The sequence below is a fragment of the Dipodomys spectabilis genome, unplaced genomic scaffold, assembly GCF_019054845.1.
Source record: "Dipodomys spectabilis isolate Male_0828 unplaced genomic scaffold, ASM1905484v1 ptg000001l, whole genome shotgun sequence".
NCBI lineage: Eukaryota > Metazoa > Chordata > Mammalia > Rodentia > Heteromyidae > Dipodomys > Dipodomys spectabilis.
In genome coordinates this window covers 22,520,285-22,544,739 of record NW_024870678.1, presented here as the reverse complement: position 1 = coordinate 22,544,739, position 24,455 = coordinate 22,520,285, and the positions used below count along the sequence as shown (strand labels likewise).

The window sequence follows — 24,455 nt, the reverse complement described above, 5'->3', positions numbered from 1 at the left end:
TTAATCTACAACAATGTCAACCTCTACCTCTCATCTCCCTGCCACCGTCTCAGTTCAGTGCAACTCCATCCAGTCAATTGCTTAAGTAAAAAATTCACAGCATTGTCTCTTCCTCTGTTTCCTGCATCCAATCCAGAGGAAAGAATGACCAGTTCTACCTTCAAAGTATCGCCTGACTCCAAGCTTCTCACTGATCTCTTACAGCCTTCCTAGTCCAAACCATTAATTTCCTGTTCAGATTAATGTCATCATTCCTTCTAAGTGCCCACACTGAATCTATTTTCCACACAGAAGTCAGTTTGATGTGTTTAAAAGATAAGTTATGTCATTCCATCTTCCTCTTTCAAACACTGAATTTAGAACAAAATCTGAACTCTTATGACATTCATTAAGGACTTAATATTCAAAGTCTATTCTGGGACCAGAAATATCAGATCACAAGCTGTTTATTAAGATATACACATAACGAAACCCTGAGCCCCATTTTAGACTTATTGAACCCACATCAGCGTTTATTAATAACTCCAGGAAATTTGTACGAATACTAAAGTGTGAAGTGCTTGCTTAGAAAACCTTGCCTGCATGATTTGCTCCCATCTTTGGACTCATTTCTTTCCTACCTCTCTTCCATTATTTCATCCCTCTCCATGCTCTGAGCTCTATGCTATTGTTATTCTGAGCTGTTTCTGCCTCTCAATGATTCTTAGAGACCTTCTTTGAAAAAAAGCTACCCTCCACCACCAATACATCATCCTTTACCCCTCGACACTATTTTTTTCTTCATAGCCTGTATTCCTACCTGAAATTCAGTATGTGTATTTTTTAATTTTACTTATCTCTGCCGGTGACATGTAACCCTTTATGATATCCAAGAGATCTAGTTTATTTCATTCATTGCTATTTCTTCCCAAGCAGAAAAGCAGGCTGGCATTTAGTAGGTGCAATATTTATTGAAATATTAAACAGTTACACTTTGCTATAAAATTGGCCATTGTTTTCTGCTGACTCCATTGTTTCCTCTAGAGAATACTCAGTCTACTGCTGACTATCAAATGTCATTTTACTAGTTCAATGTTGTCTTCATTGTTTCACCTGGGTTATTTTCCCTGCTCATTCCTTCTTCCTCTTTCTTTCCTGGGCTTTTCCCCATTAAGAATGAATCAGGATAAGCCAATGAGCAGCATGAAATTATATGCAGTATATTTAATAAGGTTTTTATGGAATTGCAGATACCTGCTAGAGCTACTGGTCTTGAAGTTCATGAAATCAAAGAAAATGGAAGTACTTCAACCTTACTATAAAAGTTTGGCAGCAAACTCTGTCCAGATGGTGGCAACATTTCAAGCTTTGCTTAGGAACTAGTCATCTTATCTCTTCATCGTTGAGGCCTTGTGCTCTCTAATGAACCAAGGAAGACTCTGGAATATGATTACATGCCAATGAACCTGAATCAGTTTCCTCCTTAAGAGAAATTTCTTTTCAAAGCTCTCTGTCTCCCTCCCTCCCCCCTCTCTCCCTCTCTCTCTCCCTCTCTCTCTCTCTCTCTCTCTCTCTCTCACTCACTCTCTCTCTCTCTCTCACACACACACACACACACATACACACACACACACACAGTATATGGAAAACCTGTTTAAATTGAGTTTGTATATGAATTTGAATCCATTTCAGTGTTGCCAAAAGGCAAGACTTTCCTCACAACACATGTAACTCTTTCGAAGTCTTTAGAAGAGAAGAGGAAACTACTTTTATAGGAGTCATTGACTTTCTCTGCTCTTAGCCTCCTTGGTCTGGAAATTTACAGTCTTTGTGGGCCTTCAGGTCTTGCCCAAGCACACTAGATCCTTTTAATTGTTCTTTCTGTTCTTTCTCCCAAGACCTTTTCAATCTCTTTGTCACACCCAGTCTTTATCCTGTCAGGAGATTTACCACAGGATATACTTTGGGGAAAGCAGATAAGCCAAACCATTTGGGCTCATATAAAATTAAGCATTTCTAATTATGAAAAAGGACAATTATGGACATTGACTGTCAGCAGCTTATTAGGAAGCAAATGGCAAGGGCGTTTGCTATTCATGTCTGATCTTGGCATCTAGTTGCAGAGATGTTGCTGCATTTGCTCTGAGCTCACAGTGTTTAGGGCTAACTCCTTTATGCAATATTTTAGCAATTTGAAAGCTATAATTCTAGTGCTAGAAATTCTATTGACTTAGATACCTTTCAATGAAGGCAAAGCTAGTTTACTAAATTACCAGGGTTTCTGCAGAGAGTGAACGGTGCTCACAAACAGCTGGCCTTGGTCTAGACAATATCTACCTACTCCTGGCGCTTTATTTACTTCACCTTACTTTATTCAAATTCGTTGTTGGGGCTACTTGTGGGGTTTTTGGATGTGTTGGAAGGAAGGAACTTGAGACACTGGGAAGTTATGGCATACAATCTAAGGGGAGAGATAGGATACAAAATTAGACCTCTAGATTCTCCATAGAATCTACTGGTTAGGAAATTTTCTGAACTGTCAATATTTTAACCAGGACAAGAATAAAACAACTCTGAGAGGAAGACCAGGCCCCAGGCTGACATGTGTCCTAGAATATCAACACATTTTTAAGAAAAATGCCACTGCAGGGAAAGAAGGAGTCATAGTCTTTTCTCTGCTACCACTTTAGCTTAGAACGCTCAGGAGGCTAGCTACAAAAGACTAGAAAGTAGGAATGCTGGGGGATGGGACATCACTAATTTCTTCCTATTTCTATTACCAAGCATAGTTCTAGGATTATAGTTGATGGATGGAGAATCATGCACTGTGTTTTGGGGCTAAGTTTCTCTTTGTAAACTCTGAACAAATTCGACTTTCTTAAGAATTGCTTCATTGTTGGTGGGAGTGTAAACTTGTTCAACCACTTTGGAAAGCAGTCTTTTGAGGTTCCTCAAAAGACTCCACATAGAGCTCCCCTATGACCCAGCAATCCCACTTGTGGGCATTTACCCAAATGATCACAAACAAGGCCATAAAGTTACCAGCACAACTATGTTTATTGCAGCATTATTTACCATAGCTAAGATATGGAACCAACCCAGATGCCCCTCAGTAGATGAATGAATCAAGAAAATGTGGTATATATACACAATGGAATTCTATGCCTCCATCAGAAAGAATGACTTTGCCCCATTTGTTAGGAAATGGAAAGACTTGGAAAAAATTATATTAAGTGAAGTAAGCCAGGCCCAAAGAAACATAGGTCCCATAGTTTCTCCTATTTGCAATAACTAGTATATGTCTGAGACAAGAAGAAAAGGTCAGATAAGTTGATGTTAGGCGAAATGAACCCCAAGATAAGGACTCAAATAGTTTTTCTTTCTTGCTATTGTTTCTAACATATTTATAAGGTTTTTTTTGTGGCTTTGTATGTCTTTCCTCCACGGTAAAACCCTTGTTTTCACTGTATTTGATGTTGGGGAGGGGAAGGGAAAAAACAAATTGTTTAAATAGGGATATAGGTGGACCCATTGCAACAATGAAATGTACAAGATACTATGTGGAAAAATGAACTTTACAAATTTGGGGGAGGGTGGTGGGAGGGCAGGGATGGGAAGGGGAAACAAAGAGGAGGCAACAATGCTTGATAAGAAATGTACTTATTACCTTGCTCATGTAATTGTAACCCCTCTGTATGGTATTTTCACAATAAAAAACATTAATATAAAAAAGAAATTGCTTCAAAATTTTCCTCAGAGTTAAAATGAAGTGAGATGAGAGGAGGGAAATGCATTTTCACTTCCTAACTGAAAGCACCCACCAAAGGGCTTTTAGGCCAGTCTGCTACTTGCATCGTTGAGACAAAATATTGGACAGAAAGGATTTATCTTGCTCAATTTTATTGGGCTCAATCCATGCTTGGTTGATTTTATAAGATTGAGGGAAACATCATGGTAGAAGAAAGTTCTTTAATTATGAGGGACAGGAGACCAAGAGACCGACAAGAAGGGATCAAAAACAAGATGCACCCAAGGACCCACCCTCAGTGACTTATTTCCTCCAGCTCACTCCCATCTTCTAGAATTTGTAGAACTTCCCAAATTAGCACACCAGCTAGGGACCAATCGCCTAGAACATAAACCTTTTGGGAAACATTTTCTGTGTGAACCTTAACACCAGGGCATTCAATGTGGATTTCAGAGATGTCATCACCCCAAGCCTACAATGAACCACCTAGTCACTCCATGATAGATACAACCCCAAATGATGCTTGTTTAAGTTAAGGGCATCTGTGGGGCTGTGGTGCACAAATTCCCAAGAATTCAGGCTCACTCTCTCTCTCTCTCTTTTAAAATAAAACTAATCTCCTCAAGCATTGACTGTGACTCTGTGCTACTATTTAGGGAAGATAGGTAGTCATAAAGGGAAAAATAGAAACACAGAGAGCCTCCTCTTCATTAAAATAAAAGCTAAGCTGGAGTCCTGTCTAATTTATCATTTCCAAGTATAATTTTTTTTGTCTTTTACCACCCATTGTGTTTACTTGAAGATTCATAGGCACATTCAAATAAGGGAAACCATGCAACCTATGTTTCTTTGTGTCTGGCTTACTTTGCTTAGTATAATTTTCCCCCCAAGTCTTTCCATTTCCTTACGAATGGTGCAATGTCATTCTTTTGATGAAGGATATAATTCTATTGTGTATATATACCACATTCATCTACTGAGTGGTATCTTCCATAATTTGGCTATGGTAAAAAAAATGCTGTGCTGAACACTGTTGTGCTGGTAGCTTTAATGTGGCCTTGTTTGTGGTCTATTGTATAAATGCCCAGGAGTGGAATTGCTGGGTCATGGGGAAGCTATATATTTAGTCTGAGGAACCTCCATACTGCTTTCCAGAGTGGCTGAACAAGTTTGCATTCCCACCAACAGTGCAATAGTACTCTCTGGCCACATCCATGCCAACATCTGTTATTGTTAGTTTTCTTGATAATGGCCATTCTAATGGGTGAGGTCGGATCTCAATGTTGTTTTGATTTGTACTTCTTTTATGGCCAGAGATGTTGAACATTTCTTCATGTGTCTATTGGCCATTCTTACTTCTTCTGAGAAGTCTTAATTTAAGTCTTTAGTCCACTGAGGCTTATTAGTTGGGTTGTTGTTTCTTTGAGTGTTTGTTTTGGGGGATTTAATTTTTTGAGTGCCAACTATATGAGGCCCATGTATGATGCACAACTAGTAAAAATCTTCCATTGTGTGAGTTTTCTATTTATCTTGTCCTTTGCTATACAGAAACTTTTCAGTTTCATGCAATCCCATTCATTCAGTCTTTCTTTAGTTCACACATTGAGCCCAAAGGAGGATATTCTTAGAAGATCACAACAGTTCAATGGCTTTATGCATATAATCATATAAAATGATTTTTTAATGAAAATGAACTCCAAGGAATGGAAACAAGAGGTTTTTGTTATTTTGCTTTTTGGTTTTGTTTTCTGTTTTTTTTTTTCTCCTTTGTCACTGTTTTTGAATTCTGTACCTTTTGTCTTGTATGTAAGTTTATCTGTAGAGCCTACGTTGAAAATGAACTATACAACTTGTGTGGGAGAGCGGTTGGGGGAAAACACTGGGAGAAAATGAGGGGACATGTCACACTATTAAAAAAGAAATGTACTCATTACCTGATGTAGGTAACTGCAGTGCCTTTGTACATCACATTTTCAATAAAAATAAATAAAATAAATAAAAGCTATGCTAAACATTGATTTAATCAAGAAGGAATTTCTCATGGAGGAAAGCATTCTAGGGGAAAGTTGGCCAATCACTTTTCCTTTTTGAGGCCTAACCACTGAAAAGTGAGCTGTCCTTAGTGAGCTTTGTAAGTTAAATGAACAGTAATCACTATTTATCTGGAGCATATAGAACACATGGTATTCAATCTGTTTATCACAATTTCCTTGATTGTATCCTTTGATATTCACTTCAGGACAATTGCTTTTCCTTGTGTTGTCAATTTTTAAAAATGATAATACATCAGGCATTTTTAAGTGGTAGTCAGATCATGTGATATCTAGGCTAAAAAAATGTTCTCGGGATCCTCATCTCTAATGACATTAAAATCTATCTTCTGTTCCTTACTTCTCTTGTTCTTCTTGGTGCTTTCTGGGTCTGTTTATGTATCCTTCTTCTCAGCATGGTTGCTATGCTCAAGCAAGGTGAGCATACCTATGCTTACCTCAGGAAAAGATTGGTTATCTATTGGAAATTTGAAATACTACTTCTATCCCTTTCCCCATTACTACATTCTTTACAGGACCTGCCCCTGCATCTGATTTCCCCTTTATCTGTGGCTTTACTTTTTGAAGTTTCATTTATTCATGGTCTAGAAACATTAAATGGGCAATTCCAGAAATAATCCTTAACAATTGCATGCCATTCTGAGTAGCATAATAAAATACCATGCCATGCCTTTCTTATTCCATCCAGAAGGTAAAAGCATCTTTTTGTCCAGTGTATTCATATTACATATAGTACCCATCCAGTAGTCACACAGTAGGTAGCCTAAATATCAGGTCAACTGTAATAGAAACAGGGTATAGTGTACAAGTAACCCTTATTTTATTTAATAATGGCTCTCATACAAATTGGTGGTGCTGGCAATTTTATTAACACTTCTTGTTAGAATGGTTCTATGTTATTACTAGTTATTACTGTTTTCTTACTGTGCCTTATTTATAAGTTAAGCTTTCTATCACTAGGATATAGTAAGTAGCCCACTGGTTATAAAACAGCCCAAGTCCTGTTTTATACCACATTTCCATTCATATACTCTATATCCTTCCACTGGAGAGAGTTATCAGGGCTTTGACACTTGTCATGTGTGGGTTTTAGTAGCACAAACAAGTTGTGTGAAATAATCTTTGTTTCCTTAGAAATGAGAGAAATAACCTGAACTCTCTTTTATTATAAGACAACTACTATTTGATGAACATTTGGCTATTGTAAAGAGATCAAAAAAGGAAATTACAATCATGCCTCATTCTACCACCTGGAAAGACAAATGCATTTCTTGAAATATTTTTATTGGTAAATTATAATTCTCTCCTTCAGCTCAGTGGTGATATTTTTGCCTAAATGTAGATCTCTTATCCCTACAAGCCTATATCCAATACTGATAAAGAGTGAAATGAAAGTACTTTGCTGCTTCATTCCTAGAGTAAGTGTGTGTAAAGTCCATGAAAACAACCTGTGGGGGGAGGGATGAGAAAGAGCAAAAGAAGGGTGAATTGGATCAAAGTATATTATGTGCATTTATGGAAATATCAGAATGAAGTCTTTTTTACAATTGATATATGCTAATAAAAACATGCAGGGCTTGAGTCTGTAAATGCTTATATGATTTCATAATAAGTGTCTAGACTATTGATTTCTTAGAATTAGATTTATTAACTGCAATGTTGAAGTAGTCAAAAATAGTGTTTGTCTTCTGGATGTAGATATGCCACAGGAAAGTCTTTGACATTGTTTGTGTGTGTGTGTGTGTGTGTGTGTGTGTGTGTGTGTGTGTGTGTGTGTGTGTGTGTGTGCTGGCCCTGGCGCTTGAACTTAAGGCCTGGGCACTGTCTCTGAGTTTTTGTGCTCAAGGTTAGTGCCCTAGTGCTTGAGGCACAGCTCCACTTCCAGCCTTTTGGTGGTTAATTGGAGATAAAACCTCAGGGATTTCCCTGCCCAAGCTGGCTTTGAACTGTGATCCTCAGACTTCAGCTTCCTGAGTAGCTAGAATTACGGGTGTGGGCCATTGGTGCCCAGCTGTAGTTTTGCACTTTTAAGAGCATAATTGAGAGGGAGTCTGAAAATGGGCCACCTACCCTCACATATATACAGACATATTATCCTAATCCCCTACCAGGATAGAATATTTGTTACCATGAACAAATTGACACAATGAATAAATGCAAACATTGACACATCAGAATTGCCCAGAGCCTATAATTTATATTAGTGCTCACTCCTGGTATTGGTTCATAGACTGGGTTTTGACATAGTCACCATTGTAGTATTGTACCAAATATTTTTACTGTTCTCCAAATTCTCTGTTGCTTTTCATGCTGACTTCCCATATTCATATTATAACTTCCCATATTAATACTATTACTTCAGATCTGTAAAAATTGTATATTTTGTAGTGAAATAAAAAAATGAAAAACCAACTGGCCCAGTAGAGAGATGCTTTACTTATGATCTAGGGTTTTGCTTATATTCCACTGTGGATAGGTGATCCTTACTAGGATTATTTGTGGGCAAACTATTACTTTGATTTAGGCTATAAACTCATTGAACTCTCTCAACTCAAATGCTCATTGATAATCAGCAAATAAAACTTACCTGCTTTATTGCTACCATCAAGCTGATGATTTGTTTACCTAAAAGATAATCATAATCTTCACTAGAGGCTATTACATAAAATGTTGTTTGTGTTGAGTTGAATGATGAATTATGCATCCTAACTTTTACTCTAGGATAATTACTGAGCAGTAAATTGTTTTTTGGGCTCTTCACACGCAGCTGGTTGGGAGGGGAAACTGGCAAAGCTACTTTGGAAAACATTTGAGAAAAGCAGTTAAAGCTGAGAAGATATCGTGTATGACCCTACAGTTGCAGTTCTGGGTAGATATTTGAGAAAAGATAGCATTTTGTGCACAAAATGACACGTGCTAAGATCTTAATAACAGCACTATTTGTAGCAATCCCTAAATTTACAGAGATATTGAATAAATGGCTAGTCATACAGGTGTGCAAAGGTAGGCGTGCAAATATGCATATGCATACACACAGTGGAATAATCTATGGCTGTCATCAATAATCTTTTTCTATAAAGGAACACCCAGTAAACATATCAGGCTTTGGAGATTACCACTCAACTCTATAGAATGAGATGTCTATGTTCTGATAGGACAGATGACAGGTCAGATTTAGTTTGTGAGTTATAATTGGTGGGTCTTGCTATAGAGTGAACAAACCAAAAGGATGAAGAACACTGTGTGTGACAGTGTGGTGAGACCTCACAGACAGAACTGGGGGAGAGAGAGCAGACACTCTTCAAATTCTTTAGTGTAAACTTTAAATTAAGGACTAGTGATAAAAACTAGTCAGGATAGAATCTTGGGAGGTAATGTCTAGGTGGAGGTATCAGGGGATAGGGAAACTGTCTGGGCATGGGGTAAGCAGCTGGGGAATGAGAGATTGTATTGATGGGAGTGGTCAAAGGTGAATGGATACATTGGCAATTTTAAATTTCAAATAACTTCATACTACTTGGGAACACTCTATATAGGAGTTCTTCTGTAGGCCAAGACAGGCAAGGAAAGAGTTTTCTAGAGCACCATCAGCTGGTGGGAGAGGGTTAGGGATGAATACACAGTTTTAGAAGTTTCTCATATCTTCAGTAGGAAATTTTTGGCCCTTCTTTGGAATTGGAAGTCAATGGTGGGTGCTAAGGTAGAAAGATAAATAAGAGAACACCCTAGCTGGCTGGAGCACAGAGAAGGGATTCAGTACTTGTAGTATGGGGGTGAGGAAGCATCCCCATGCAGGTTACCTTGTCCAGCCATTGGTGGTGGAGGAGGAGGAGGAGAAGGGAAAGGAAGGAGGAGGAGGAGGAAAGGAGGCAGCTAGGGAGAAAAGAGAGGGGAGGGCCTTTATGAGCAGAGAGCAGTCACTTTCTGATATGTATACTAGGCAATAGCTATAGTTTGAATTTTCTGCATTTTTAGTTTTAAAGCATGGGCTATGTTGCAATGGTTGGTTCACAGTTGCTAACCTTGGCCCTCAGCCCTCTGAACAGTGTGGGTATGTACACACACACACACACACACACACACACACACACACACACACACACACACACACACACACACACACACACCCCTCTGATCTCTTCGTTTCATGCGACATTACTTATTAGTTTCAAACTAACCTTGATGCTTGCTTCTATTCCTCCTCTCCTTGTTCCCCTCAAAGTATCACACTTTCTTTTTCTTTTTAAAAATGGAAGTGATTAGATGGCTGCTCCACTCTGTCTCTATTCTTCCCAGTCTCTCTTGACCACTTTTTCTTACATACAGGTTGAAGGTTCGCAATGACTCTCTTGTCTATTCAGAAACGTTATCAGTTTCTACCACTTCCTTTTCCCCCCATCAGAACATCCCACGAAGTCCTTCTTCAGTCGGGATTTTGACAGGTACCATTCTATCTGTGCCTCCCTTTCTCAGAGAAGCCTCTTTTCAGGAGAATGCCCTACCTCAGGTCTCTGCCACTTGGATCCATGACACTTTTTGCCCTCTGCTGTCCTGCTAATTATTCTCTTGTTGAATAGAATGAGTTCCTTTTAACTCTGCCTTCCAAGGGCAGAAACCAGAACAAGTACACAGCATGTGCCTATAAATATTTGCTGATTACACAAACTTCTGAAACACAGTTTTGTACGAAGGGTAATAGATATCACTGAAAGACCCTTGCTCTACCGTTAGGCTGAAAATGAAGGGAGTTTAAGATCAAAACGTCTTGCACTTCGGGGTTTGACAGCTTCCCTTCTAATAGTTTGACCTTTGCTTGTGGTGTTATTTTTCAGCTAGCTCTCACCTGAGCCCTGGTGCTCAGCTGTGTTCAAAAGTGTGGCATTTTGTTGCTGTGGAAATGGAACAACATTCCACAGAAACCAACTGTACAGTAGGAAGTTGTTTCCCCCATGAAAGTAATATTGATTTCCAAATATACATTTTTAGAAGGCAGCAAGATTACCTAGAACTTTTCAACCATAATCCTCAGGATGAAAAAAATGTGTATTGTATAAATCCAGAAAAGACAAAAATAATGGATCGCCTTCTGCCTTCTGGACACGCTCTTCTACCTACCCAAGAATCTACTGGGGCAACCGATTCTGCCTTCCTCATTATTCTATGAATGTTTATAGCACACACAAGTAGAAAGCCGGACATGCAATGGTGCTCAGGCATATTTGCTCATCTCTTTACTCTTAGGATAGGTTCTGATGGCTTACTTGTGACCTATGTTTTTCTTATCCAGGGATATACATCAATTGGCTTAGGGAACTGCCCACATCCATGCAGGGGCTGACCCTTGGCCTTGGCTGTGTTACAGGCGAGTTGTAAATGTTGGATCAACCTGACTCAGTTATGCCCTACAGGTTTATATGGTCCTCATAAATGCATCAGCATATGCCCACTGGGCAAAAGTTAAATTCTTATTAGCTAGATGCTCTAGTTGATACTCAGTGGGAGTAAAACAATGTCCTTCCTTTCATCATGTAATGAACACATTCTGTGTCTATAAGTATGCTTTGGTGTGAAGCTGGAGAACAGCATGGAACAAGCAGACAAATATAAAATATGCCATTTGGTAAAGAAAAAAAAGTACAATGAAAAGATAAATCAAGGCTTGGGAGAGTTATGGGCAGGTAGGGGGAAGGTGTCTCCACTGTTTATGGAAATACTCTCCAAAGGTTTTATTATTTCAACATGCCTACAGGAAGAATGAGTTAATATATCTAAGGTTTATGAGTGAAGTACTTTCTATGTACAAGTTAAACATAATTCAAACTTCTGATATTTTCTATCCTTGATGAATTCAAAGTAAATAACTTAAAAATGTTTGTCTTTCAACAGAAACCTTATTTTTAAAATCAAGTGTATAAAAAAAAGTGCTTACAATAAGCTTTATTTAATAACCTATGATTGTTACTATCATATGTTAATACTATTATGTCAACTATTAAAACTTTCATACTATTTTCAGGTAATAATTCTGGTTATATTTATATTTATGTTATTTCTAATATTATTTCTAAATTGTAAACACTTGAAAATACTCAAACCCATCGAAATAGTTTTCTATCAAAAACGTACCAAAGAAGTCAATTGTGTAAAGAAAAAACACTGTAAGTAATATGAAATGAAATGCAAGGGTTTACAAAAATGCTATCGTATTAATAAAATTATATTTACAGAATTTCTAAGTTTGCTGACTGTTTTATTTTTTATTGTCATTTTACTCTCAACAGATTTAGATAAAATTGTTGCTAGTACTTACTACTCCATTTTAGAAAAAAGTAAAGACCTTAGGTGACTTGCCCATAACTGCACAGTAGTTAGCTGGTACTAAGCCTTTCAATGGAACTATTCTTTCTACTATGGTGTATATCTAATTTTGCCTTAGAATAGATTATGTATGAATTTAAGAAGCTATCTATTGACCACAAAAATGTCCACATATAAAACTCATAAACTGGGGCCAGAAATGAGAACAAAGTATTAATATAAAAAGCTTCCTAATTTTTTTTTTTTTTTTTTGGTCAGTCATGGGGCTTGAACTCTGGGCCTGGGCGCTGTCCCTCAGCTCTTCAGCTCAAGGCGAGCGCTCTACCACTTGAGCTACAGTGCCACTTCTGTTTTTCTAGTGGTTTATTGGAGATAGGAGTCTCACGGTCTTTCCTGCCTGGGCTGGCTTTGAACTGCGATCCTCAGATCTCAGCCTCCTGAGTAGCTAGGATTACAGGTGTGAGCCACCAGCGCCCGGCTAAAGCTTCCTAATTTTATTAGGTGTTGAGGTTCCAAAAAACCTTAAAAAAAAAGAAAGGTATAATTTTTCTCTGTCTTGCTTCTTAACTGAGATTCTATGATATCATATACTAATGGGAGAAGATAGACTCAACATGTATTTAATAAAATCAAACCTAGAGTTCAGGTAATCAGAGGCAAGAACACATTTGATTAAAATTATTTGAATTCTCAAGTACGTAGTTAATGTCTGTACTTATTAGTACCTATCCAAAATGAATTAATAGCATATTCTATAATACTTATAACTAAAATTTAAAAAATGCTATCTTACTAAATGAATGAAGCCAGAGCTTTTTTTAAAAAATAAAACAACAACAACAACAAAAAACTTCTGTTCTTTTTGGAGCTTATGATAATAGTCAAGTACTCTACACTCAGTTCTCAAATTTCTTTCCAGTATGTTCTTTTTTCTTCTTTATGAACAGAATCACTTACTATTGTTTTTATAGTTCCCAGATTCCTGATATTTGGTCTTGGATCCCTGAAAATACTGCTACTTGCTTCACTTTTGTATCTGAATCCATGTGTCTTTATATCCCAGATATGTGCACTTCCTTCAGCCTTTCACTCATGAGCTACTACTCCATGCCTCAAAGTAAGATTTGAATCTTTTGACGGTTTGGAAACCTTTGGCATATAATCTGTGCCCCATTGGTCTTTGGATTCCTAGTGTTTAGCTCACTACCTTGAAGATGGATGGAACTTGATATAATTTGATTAACAAAGTTTAACTGAATGTTGGGTTTTGCTGTCAACATATCACGTAACTTTGAAGAATAGGTTTCTTATTTTTTAAAATTGCTTTCATATTGTATTTATAATGATATAAATAATACTGCTTTTCAGTTGCCTTTCTAAAAACTACCAATGTCATAATCAATAATTAATCTGTTTCTGAATGTAAAATGTTCCATGATTTATTATGTATCCATCAACGTATTGATGGGGTAATGATATTCAGGGGTGGCTTCCTAACAGGTATCTCCTCACAGAACATTTCCTTCTATCACTGGAAAAACCCTGAGGCTATGAGGGACTGATGTTATTATTTCCATGTTGTAGGAAAACTATCAGTGGGAGCTTAAAACAAAGAAGCAGATTTTTCAAATGCACAGCTTCTTTTCCTTCCAGATCCAGGGCTAGAAAGATGCCTATGCTCTTGTAAAGTGATTTCAAAGGATTAATTTACCATTCCATTACTCTGAAAATTATAAATCTAGTTTAATAATTTATAATAAATCTCAACCCAAATCTGAGTAGTATGAATATCGCCACCTGAGCCAGGAAGGAAAACGGGTTCTTTGAGTACCTTCAAGTGGCCACACCACTCAGCAGGATTGGGGTCAGGTGTGAAACAGAGGCAGAGCTCCAGAATATTCCCAATTAGAAAACAAAAGTAACCTTGAGGGGCTGGGAAGGTAGCTCAGTGGTAGAGCGCTTGCCTTGCATGCCTGAGGCCCTGGGTTCGATTCCTCAGCACCACATAAGCAAAAAGAACAAAAAAGCTGGAAGTGGCACTGTGGCTTAACTGGTAGAGCGCTAGCCTTGAGCTGAAGATCTGAGGGACAGCACCCAGGCCCAGAGTTCAAGCCCCATGACCGGACCCCCCCCCCAAAAAAAAAGTAACCTTGATAAAGAGGATAGAGAAACTGAGCCAAAAGCATCATAAGTTATAAATTAAGAGTTTCTGTTTTAGAGAATCTCTCTCTGAGAATGAGGGACACAAAGAAGCAGAAAGACGCACCAAGTTTGACCCAAAATTCTCTTTTGTGAGATTTCTTTTCCCAAGATGGGTCATTTCCCAGAACAGGTTAACAAATTAAGTAAGAATTGAGTTGACATTATTCATTGTTCATAGTTTCCGTAAATATACCTGACTCTTTTAACCAATATTTTTCTTATACTTTTGAAAACATTATTTTATAATTTACTATACAGTATACATTGATTATATGACGAGAGAGAATTGCTTGTCCACTTTCTTTTTCTTTTAGTTTCAGCTCACTACACTTAATTAAGGTATATGTCTTGTATATACGTGGTTATACTTGTACAGATTTTGGAGGCCACTTTGAATTTAAGAGTATTCATTTAGCTAAATTTTAAAAAAAGAGGGGACTGGTTTGAGGAAATGTGAACTTGAAACCCACTAACGTAATCCTGAAGAAAAGAAGAAAAACAATGATTTATTACACTTTGGTGCTGAATTTGGTTATTATCCTTCTCAGGACAATATTAAGGAATAGAAAACACTAATGATTAGTGCAGCCAGCTCCACATACAACCCATTACATTCATATGTAACACAAATTATTCTCCTGGAACCAGAAATAAGTCTCTGTAAGGAACATATGTAACAGTTATTTGTTCTCACTTAATATTGCACTGAATGCAGTGTTTTGGAGCAACTTCAAGGTGAATTTTACACTTACTTGTCATTGAATGTAATAAGCCAGACACATAATTTTCAGTGAGGATGCATGGAAGTCATGAGGTAGACAATTCAAAGCATAAACTGCATTTTTCAGAATGATCTGAGGATTGAAGACTGAGAGAAAAGACCTGCAAATATGACCCCAGCTAGACTAGTGTATTCCATCTCCAACTGTTCTGGAACCAGGGCACAGTTGGGATCCTGGCAGTCTCTCAAACCTGAAGTATGGATGGGCAGAGATGAATTGGCTGGAGGGAGAGAGCCAAGACTTTGACAATTTAATGACAAGGATGGCTCGGGTAGATTCTAACAGGGATCTCGATATTGGAGCAGACTAAATACCAAAAAGTATTTGTAGACATGCAGGTTGCATATATTTGGTGTTATTGCTTGGAAACTTTAACTCATAAAAGTGTCAGAAAATTATGTGTAAAAATACAAAATACACTTATACCTGTCAACACTTGAAAAACATAATTCTCCTTTTAACTATCAGACCTCGAATCCTCTGCCATTGGAGATAGAAAGTTTTCTGAAGAAACGCTCTAAGAAGTCCTAAGAATACCATGTCAGGTCTGTCTTAAAGGAAGCCATGAACTACTAAGACAGAAAATGTAGAAGAGATTTGTGTGTGTGTGTCTGTGTGTGTGTGTGTGTGTGTGTGTGTGTCTGTGTCTGTGTGTGTGTGTATGTGGAGGGTGTTGATACAGATATTCTTTCTTGAAGAAAATAGAAGATGTCTCAGTTTTAGTGCTGCAGTTATTTATCATGTGAACTGTTCCTGTGGATTTCAAGTGACTGAGCCACTCAGCGTCTCTTCTTATCACTATGTACCACATTGATGTTAAACACCCGCCCTCAGGAGCATACTTGCTAATCGTGGGATGATCCACATCTATTGATGCCGCAAATAATTTTATTTTGGTATTATTTCATCTACTAATTCAAAGGGCTTTATAAATCTTGAAAAGGTCTCAGAAATCCTCTTAGAACGATTAAGTAGGAACAGTCTAAGCCTTCTTAGATGTAAGTTCCTTGAGGGCACAGGTAGTTTTCACTATGCATAGCTTTAGCTTCCAGCATTATAGATTGTAAACAGGTAATATTTAAAAGTAAAAATGAACATGTATTCTTCTTATATGTCCTCAAATGAATAAAATTTCCATTCTCATGCTTCTATGTGTATATATATATATATATATATCTATATTCTTTAATTCTATATTATAAAGAAACAAAAATCTGATAAATGAATGAAATCCACAAGGGTAATGATGAATGTTTGCTTAGACAATGTACAGTTCTTGCCAAACAAGAATGAAAAGGCAGACATCTTTTAATTTGCTTAGAATAAGGGATCTAATTATAGAAGACTCGTAGGATGGATTTTTACTTGTCAGGTGAGTGCTCAATTGCAATTGATAGACAGTAGTGGTAAAACAAAAATAATTTATATAGCCACTTTCCTATTTTGAAATCTTGTGCAATCAGTCAGATTAAGCATAAGGTTCTGAGTTCAAACCTCATTCCCACCAAAAAGAAAATAAAGATACCACATGTTTTTAGCCATGTTTTCGTCTCTTATCCTTTTTCTTTAGTTCTTTTGCGGGTAGTGTCTTTTTTGGGGATTGGGGGGGTGGGTCCAGGAATAGCTTGATGCTGTAATCCTCCCATGTATACCTTCCACATAGGCGGGATTAAAAGCAATTATTAATTGGATCAGCTTATTTATTGGGATGGAGTATTGCTAACTTTTTCCTGGTTTGGCATTGAACTTTGATGTGCATGATCTCTGCCTCCCAAGTAGCTGGGCTTTTTAGATGTAAACCACTGTACCTGGATTTATCTTTTGTCTTTTAAATAATGAGCATTCTTGGATTGTTTGTGTGAAAATCTTGAATTATAAATAACTGAGATCATTCCTTGTCTCTAGTATTTGTTTTATTGCTATAGCCAATGTCAAGTTCATTCAACACACTTCAGTGCCTTATCTGAATTCTGAATGTTAGAACTAAAATTTTATACTTTAGAAACTTTCCTATCATGACTTGACCATTTTGACCATAATTTGACCATTCCTCACACTGACGCTAGTAGAGAAGTATTATCTACTTATTCTAACCTACAAAATGAGGAAAATAATACCACCTTTATTTCTTAGCAAAATAAAAAATGAAGAGGTCTCAAAAGGCAATGATGAGGTACCCTCTCATAAGAGCAAATGATTATTTACGACAGCATTGCTATTTGTTACAAATGCATTGTGGGTAATTGTGCTGGCTTCAGATTAGTTCAAATGTGTATTTCTCCCACAGCTTTTATGTGTTGTAAATACTTCATAGCTTAAGATCAATCTAAACATTTCTGACTTGGGAACAATGTGATTCTTCTTGCCTTTTGACCAGAGTCTTCTTAATCCACAATACTCAACTCTCTGTTTATATTGATGATCCAAAAAAATTTTGAATGACTCTGAAGCGCGGGTCCACACTTAGTGGACCAAAATATTTTTTTCATTGTTGTTGTTATGTAACATTCCACAAATGTGTTATAGCACTGTATAAACCCACACAACCTCCAATTCTCTTGAAAATAGAGCAAGAGACATTAGGGCAACAGAATAGTGACTCCACAGGACATCAACATGCTTAATAAATGCAAAATGAGAAGCCTTCTTACCTAGCATGCAAACACATTTGGCATTCTGGTCAGGGCTCTCAAACAAGATTTCGCCACACCTCTGAAATAGAAAAATAGATGTAATTATTTTAAAATTTCGAGTCGGGATTCCCAAGGAAATATGTCCATGTAAATATAGATGACCATAGTCCACTCTACTCTTGTTTTGTTCAGCCATCTGGTGCTAGAACCTTTTGTCGTAAGAAGAGACTTCTCTAGTAGTAAAGTATTTGGGAGGTAAGTTGGGATAGACCATTGCTGCCTGTTGCCTGTTCCTGCCTACAGGTGATTTTGTGCTAATAGTTTCTATTGCCATGGAAGACACACAATGCATTGGGCCAAAGGATCAGAGGCTAATCGCTCTCCAAGTTGGTTCTATTCACTTCTATAATTTTTAAGCGACTCACTCTGCAATCAACACACAGAGTAGCCAACATATATCTAGGTGGCCAATTCTTAGCTTTTTAAATTCATTCAAGAATAAAAACAACGGAATGAAATAGTGGTGTTTATAATGTTTTTCTGCGTCCACAACTCATAGAAATGTCAACTTTGTTATCTACATTTTAGTGTAAACTTGCTTGTTAAGATGTAGGTACAAAGCAAGCTTTAGAGAACCAATAAGTTATGAAAAGATAGGCTATATTTGGGTAATGAATGTAATTGGCATATTTAATTCCTGAATCTATAAATAAAACATATAAATAAAAGCCAGAAAAATAATCCAGTTAGAAAAAAATGATAAAGGACGCAAGCAAATGATAAAGGACTCACAGGGGATTTGAATAATTAATAAATACAGAAATTATATGTGGCAATGCCCACAATCAGGATTGAGCAAATTATATATAAAATGGGGTTTCTTTTGAGGTAAGCATTTTGACAAAATTTAGGTTTCATTATTATAAAATGTTTCCAAGAAAGTAGAGAAAGGTGAAACTTTCACACTTAGTGAGTTAGAGTACAAAACTATAAAATCACTGGTGAAATCTGACACACTATAACAAGTAATTTTCTAAAGTTTTAACTAGAGAATTTTTGATCTACAACTTTAATATTCTGATTAACAAAATGTAGATACCATTCAAAATTAGAATGCTATTTGACAGTTAAAATGACATGAAACATATAAAACTTATAGCATGAAATATATAAAACCTATAGCATTCAAATTGTAAAGTATTTAAATCACAATATGTGATTTTCAGTTTTATATAAAACATATGTTGTATGCAAGCCACATGAAAGTTAAACCAGGAAAAGATCTCCACTTTATATGAGCTTGAAGTATCTAAAAGTATCTAAAATATTTATAAATATATTAATTTATAGAAAAAGCAAAATGAAAATAATAACATTAATAAAGCATCAATTATACAGTAGGAGAAAGAGGAATGGAAAATGAGTGTGGCTCACACCTGTAATCCTAGCTACTCAGGAGGCTGAGGTCTGAGGATTGTGGTTCAAAGCCAGCTCAGGCAGGAAAGTCCATGAGGTCTCCAGTTAATCACCACCCTCTCCCCCCAAAAAAATAAAAAGGAAGGCTGGAAGTGGGCTTGTGGCTTAAGTGATAGGATGTTAGTCCTGAACAAAAAAGCTCAGGGCTAGCCTCCAGGTCCTGAGTTTAAGCCCCAGGACTGGCAGAAGAAAGGAAAGGAAAGGAAGGAAGGAAGGAAGGAAGGAAGGTCAGAGGAAGGAAGGAAGGAAGGTCAGAGGAAGGAAGGAAAGAAGGAAAGGATGGAAGGAAGGAAGGAAGAGAGGGAGGGAGAGAGGAAGGTAGAAGGGAGGAAGAAAGGAAGGAAGGAAAGAAGGAATTGAAGAAATTGAAATATAGAGAAGAAATACAAGGATTTCTAGCTTTTTCCATAATAATATTTTTTATGGTCCTGGGGTTTTGAACTCAGGGCTTTGTATTTGCTAGGCAGGTGTTTTATCAATTGAGCCCAGCAGTTTTTTTTTTTTTTTAATCTTAGTTACTTTTAAGACATGATCTCATGGTTTTGCATGGACCACAATCTTCTTACCTATTCCTCTTGTGTAGTTGAGATAAGAAACACATGCCACCAGTTGAGATGGGAACTTCCTGTCTTCCTCCTGGACTGGTCTCAAATCACAAGCCTCCTGATCATCTCCTCCCAAATATTATGGGATTATGGGCAGGAGTCCATCATTACTTTTGCCTTGAGTTACTCTCTCAACTTCTTTCTATGCAAAACCATTTCATAATATGCCCCCATATATAATCCTTTGAATATAAAAATGTCTCAAGGCACCAGGCACTGGTGGCTCAGGCCTGTAATCCTAGCTATTCAGGAGGCTGACATCTGAGGATCTCGGTTCAAAGCCAGCCTGGTCAGGAACATCTGTGAGGCTCTTATATACAATTAGCCACCAGAAAACTGGAAGTCGTGATGTGGGTCAAGTGGTAGAGTGCTGCCTTGAGCTGAAGAATTCAGAGACAGTGCCCAGGCCCAGAATTCAGGCCCCACAACTGACCAAAAAAAAAAAAAGGTCATGGCATGAAGCATGAATGTACCAATAGCCTTATATAACTGCTTTTGGGGAGACTCGTGTCCCTCTTTCTTTCACAGTTCACAGCTTGGCTAGTTCCATTTCCATCAACCTTTGTTATAACTATTCTTCATATAAGACAAAGTAATTTGAAAGGAAATAAATTTCCTGGATGTAAGAACTTCTGGTTTTCACACCTAATTACAAGGATCTGTTACCCTAAGAGGGGTGAGTTGAGAGAAGAGTAGATGATTCCATCATTTCCAAGTCATCCCATTTCTAAGGCTGATCCACATTGTGTGCAAGGAGATGAACAATTGGCTCCGGGATCCAAAGAAGACACTACTGTGGGTCAAGAAGATGGCCTGTGCAGAAGCCTGGAATTCTGAAGAGGATGGATTGTGCAGATGCATGGAAATCTGAATGCAAGAGGGGTTTGTTGAGGTCTAAAGAGAGAGCTCCTAGCACAAGAGCTTTTCCCAGCTACTCTGCAGACCTAGGGTGATTTTTATCATGACACTTAATCTCTCTGGACTTCATTTCCTTGTAAGTAACATGGGGTTGTTGATTATGTGCTACCCAGTTGGGTCAGGGAGCAAATGCATGGATTAATGGCCCATGGAACTAATCCGACTGTTCCTGATCAGTTTGTATTTGGCAGAGGGTAAGTCTGTTCAAATAACCAGGATCTATTTTCTGCCTCACCTACTTTTTAAAGTGGTATTTTTATGACCCGAAAGAGTTAATAATTATTTTAAAGTGGAGGGTCAGTGGTTTCTTAAGCTTCCAAGCTTTTGCAGAACCAAGAGCTAGGAGGCTCTTTTCCTGTACACTCTGGGTCCCACAAGGACATTACTTGGGAGTGGTCTCTTACCCTTGGTTAACAACACCGCTCCCCAGTGTGCTAGCCTGGAAGAGCTGTTCCTTAACTGCATGACCTTCCTGAGGGCAGGGTTGGCAGCTATGGCTACAGTAGGCCAAGGTTGTGTCTGTATGGTCCTTTAGGGTCTTGCTCTTGTCCCTGTGTGTACATACATACAGCTAGGAGTACTTTCTGCAGCTCCCGTGAAGCACGCATTCCTGAACAGTCCTGGCCTGCCTGGGTTCATTGGCTAGACAAGTTCATTATCAAGCAGCAAGGGCAGGTGCAGTGGCCTTTCCAATGAGGACAGCCCAGTCTCCTTCCTGGTCTTCGTCTCTCTGGGTGTGGGAAACAGCTGAGACACCTTTAAGCAGCTCTCTAATTGCCCTGCTTTGTAAAGTTACCTGTTGATGGAGCAGATTTTTTTTTTAAAGCAGTGCCCAGAAGGGAATCTGATTATTCTTCGGACTTGCAAGAAACCAGATTCTTTCCAGTGATTTTTCTCATTGATGCCAGTGTTTACTTGGGTTTTGCTGCCAGTCTCCTGCTTTCTGTGCTACCCATGATGATAACTCAATTTAAGTGATTAATTAGGCTAAGCCAGAGGGTCTTGGTCTCAGAAAACTGTAGTTTCTGCACAGAGGAAGATACCTATGGGTCTTTCTGAGGTCTGAGGTATTGCATCCCTTCTCCTTACATGTCCTAATGTTTGCTGGGACTTCCTGGCCTAGTACCCTCTGACTGAGGGACCTCGAGTTTGTGCCTGGTTCTGTTCATCAGTATTCTAATTCTTAGGTTCTCATTTATCATTAGGGACTTTATCATTGTTATGTCTTCTATACCTGAAGCACGGAGACTACCTTGTTCCTGTCCATCTCTGCCAGAGAACATTGACTCCTAAAGTCAGGCGGTAGCTTTTGCAGTGTCCATCCAAGGGGCTGTGGCCTCTCTAGCAACAGAGACATCATCCTGGCTCATGCTGCCCTTCTGTAGCACATAGAATAAGCTGCATATGAATTCAGGTATATAACCCAGTTCCTGTACAGAACATGAAGAATCAAATCACGTTCATCATCGATGTTCCCAAGATGCCTCATTGCTTTATAGCTGCCTTGGAAGACTACATAGACTAAATATTTGTTGATTTTTAACATTTGCTGCATCCACACTATGGGCTAAGCATTATTCTAAATGTTGTATATTTACTATTTCATACTCTCATTATAATATATACTTATATGCTTATATACATATATGTATATGTACTTACACACATGTACACACACCTATCTGTCTGTCTGTCTATCTATCTAATGAATTGGTTATTAATCCCTTGGCCAACATTTTTTTATATTACATTTAGAATTCAGCTAGGCACCAATGGCTCATGCCAATAATCCTAGCTACTATGGAGGAGGAGATCTGAGGATCATGGTTCGAAGCCAATCTGAGTAGCAAAGTCCATAAGAGTCTTATCTCCAATTAATCAGAGAAAAAGCCAGAAATGACAATGTGACTCAAGTAGTAGAGCACTAGCCTTGTTCAAAAGGAGCTCAGGAAAAAGGCCCAGGCCCAGAGTTCAAGCTCTAGGACCAGGAAAGAAAAATACTGCATCTATTTGTCAGATAACCAATGTACATTATCAACCTCAGTGTTCATTGGTGGTTCAAGGGGTAGACAGTGGCATAAATACAAAATGACAATTATTCAGCCATAAAAAGTAAAATTCTGGGTGGCACACGGTAGCAATATCTGTAATCTCAGCTACTTGGGAGGTAGAAGTACAGAAGATCATTATCTAAGGCTAGCCCAAGAAAGTTAGTGCCAGATTTTCTCTACAAAACAAACTAAAAGCAAAAGGATCAGGCACTATGACTCAAATGGTAGAGTGCTGCCTACTCAACCCACAATGTGGAAAAAGAAAGGAAGAGAGGAAGGAAGAAAGAAGAAAGGAGAGACAGAAAGAGAAAGAAAAGAAGAAAGAAAGAAGGGAAAAGAGGAAGGAAGGCAAGAGGGCAGGAGAGACGGAAGAAAGGAAGAAAGGAAGGACATTGGCATTTTCTATAATACAAATGAACATGGAGAATATCCTGAATGAAATAATCCAGGCACAGAAAAGCAAATGCCATATGACCTCACCTATATGAGACATCTAAAAACGTCGCCTTCATAGAAGCAGAGGGTGCAATGGCAACTGCTTATACATGGTTGGAGAAGAGGAGCAGTTAGGAATTTTTTGTTAATGGACATAAAATTCTCAGATAGGGAGCGTAAATTCAAAAGTTATATCATATATTATTGTAGCTACAGTAATCACAACACATTGTACAGGTGAAAATTTGAGAGAGTACATTTCAGTGCTGTCACCTTGAAAACTGGCAAGTATGAGAGATAATACGTGTGATAATTGGCTTGGGCAGTCATTCCATAGTGTAGACATTTCTAAGTGTTCCAGCATATCACACAAATGCATACTATTTATATTTTGTCGACTTAAATAAAAATGGAAATACTGATTTTCTAAAGCTGTTAGCAGTCTAAAGTTAAAACTATATAATTTCCATGAACAACAGGAGAATGCAGACAAGAATTACAAAATTGAAAATGGGGAAGTGGTAGGTAGAAAAGGAAGGGGTGAGCATGTTGAAAAGGTGACAAGGATCAAGATCTACTGCATTCATAAACTGCTTTGTACGTGACTTAAAGACAATCAAAAAGCTCTCTTAAACAACTGCCCAATAAATAAGTGGGCTAAAGACTTAAGGAGAAACTTCTCTGAAGAGGAAAGAAGGATGGCCAATAGACGCATGAAGAAATGCTCAACCTCCCTAGCCATAAAAGATATGCAAATCAAAACAACATTGAGATACCACCTCACCCCAGTTAGAATGGCTATAATCAAGAACTCTAATAACAACAGATGCTGGAGGGGATGTGGACAAAAGGGAACCCTACTGCATTGTTGGTGGGAGTGTAAACTTGTTCAACCACTTTGGAAAGTAGTATGGAGGTTCCTCAAAGGACTCCACATAGAGCTCCCCTATGACCCAGCAATCCCACTTTTGGGCATTTACCCAAATGATCACAAACAAGACCATACTAAAGCTACCAGCACAACTATGTTTACTGCAGCCTTATTTACCATAGCTAAGATATGGAACCAACCCAGATGCCCCTCAGTAGATGAATAGATCAAGAAAATGTGGTATATATATACACAATGGAATTCTATACCTCCATCAGAAAGAATGATATTGCCCCATTTGTTAGGAAATGGAAAGACTTGGAAAAATTATATTAAGTGAAGTAAGCCAGGCCCAAAGAAACATAGGTCCCATGGTTTCCCTTATT

At 37.9% G+C, this 24,455-nt stretch overlaps 1 protein-coding gene across 1 annotated transcript in view; it reads right to left on the bottom strand.

Annotated features, from left to right (window-relative positions):
* Pde7b (phosphodiesterase 7B) overlaps positions 1-24,455 on the bottom strand; it is a 307,803-nt gene that overhangs the window by 193,922 nt on the left and 89,426 nt on the right. The window contains exon 2 of the mRNA XM_042702651.1: positions 17,732-17,792. Coding sequence (XP_042558585.1) covers positions 17,732-17,792 — 61 coding nt within the window. The remainder of the gene's footprint in view (positions 1-17,731; positions 17,793-24,455) is intronic.